This window comes from Stomoxys calcitrans, chromosome 3 (genome assembly GCF_963082655.1).
Source record: "Stomoxys calcitrans chromosome 3, idStoCalc2.1, whole genome shotgun sequence".
NCBI lineage: Eukaryota > Metazoa > Arthropoda > Insecta > Diptera > Muscidae > Stomoxys > Stomoxys calcitrans.
This window is the reverse complement of record NC_081554.1, coordinates 171,391,572-171,392,770: the sequence shown is the minus strand read 5'-3', so window position 1 is coordinate 171,392,770 and position 1,199 is coordinate 171,391,572. Positions and strand designations below refer to the sequence as shown.

Below are 1,199 nucleotides of genomic sequence, written 5' to 3'. Positions count from 1 at the left end.
GAGAGGGTAGATTTAGTACCCTCTTCCAAGGGAGAGGGTGGCTTTAATACCATTTTTCAATGGATAGGGTAGTTTTAGTAGCCATCTCCAAGGGTGAGGGTAGTTTTAGTACCCTTTTCAAATGGTGATGATAGCTTTAGTAACCATTACAAAGAGAGAGGGTAGCTTAAGTGTAGTTTAAGTAACTGTTAGTAACCTTTCCCAAGAGAGAGTGTTGCCTTTCCCGAGGGGAGCGTAAAAAAAATTCTTACTAAAAACAAAACTTTGAATAAAATTTTTTCTAATCGTTTTTTTAACAATCGGATATTGTCCGGCTGCAGAACGCAGGCTTATCTGTTTCTATTACAAATAGAAGTACTAAAAATCCTGTTTTAAAGTTAGGCATCAATAAAAATTTCACATTTTATTTCTTATCATCATGGCAGCATATTTAACGGAGTAATCCCAACCTCTCCAAGGACCCCAACTAAGACCCCATGTTTTCGCTTCTGCTTTTTGTCGATACGGACCATGTAAATGACTGTAAAGAAATAAGAAAACACAAAATTTTCCATCCACAAAATCAAACAAGAAAATAAAATCCAAAATTTACCCGCTATAACAAGGATCGTGGAACCACCAACCGCCCATGAAAGTATGCGGACAGTTGCGTAAATTGCCACTATTATTGTCTCTATCCAATGTAGAAAACTTTTTGCCTCTATGATATACCATTGCATCACCGGCATCACCGCTGTACATTCCCAATTCGGTAATGGCATATTGTTCATCTTCTCTGCCTATGCGAAAGGTACTGTAACGGGCATAACGCGTCTGACCATCGAAATCCGTTAAAACTATCAAAAGTTCTTGTGACCGATTGTCGTTGGTCAAAGCATGCATCATTTCGAGACCAATAAAGAAATCACCATTTGGATTGCCAAATCCATTTTTGTACTCCGCCCATTTACGATTGAAGTGAACAGTGCCATCCTGGCGGCGCATTATTGTGGTCCATTGACTAAGGCAGTAGAGGATGGAAAAAATTGTGGGAAAATGAAAAATTTACTTGCTTACCTTGATATAACGTTCTGCTGTTCACTGCTAAAGAGATTCTCCAAATTTCTTAGTCTAGAATTTTTTTTCAATAATGTTTTATTCTGCATTATATCCAAAAAAATAATGATAAACACACCTTAGATTAGTTTCTGCAACATTTA

At 37.3% G+C, this 1,199-nt stretch overlaps 1 protein-coding gene across 1 annotated transcript; it reads right to left on the bottom strand.

Moving 5' to 3' along the window:
- Positions 1 to 319: 319 nt before the first annotated feature.
- LOC106089921 (ficolin-1) lies at positions 320 to 1,185 on the bottom strand. Its single transcript, XM_059365780.1, has 3 exons — positions 1,057 to 1,185; positions 593 to 1,000; positions 320 to 520 (listed from the first exon to the last, which is right to left on the bottom strand). Exons 1-3 carry the CDS (start codon positions 1,143 to 1,145, stop codon positions 397 to 399), a joined length of 621 nt encoding a protein of 206 aa, XP_059221763.1. The 5' UTR covers positions 1,146 to 1,185; the 3' UTR covers positions 320 to 396.
- Positions 1,186 to 1,199: the final 14 nt, after the last annotated feature.

Excerpts from the sequence above, each read along its gene's own strand:
- LOC106089921 (XM_059365780.1), bottom strand. The coding sequence starts at position 1,145 with ATGCAGAATAAAACATTATTGAAAAAAAATTCTAGACTAAGAAATTTG. Across the intron at positions 1,001-1,056 it reads CAGCAGAACGTTATATCAAG|TCAATGGACCACAATAATGC; the intron begins GTAAGCAAGTAA and ends CTACTGCCTTAG. Across the intron at positions 521-592 it reads CACGATCCTTGTTATAGCGG|TCATTTACATGGTCCGTATC; the intron begins GTAAATTTTGGA and ends ATTTCTTTACAG.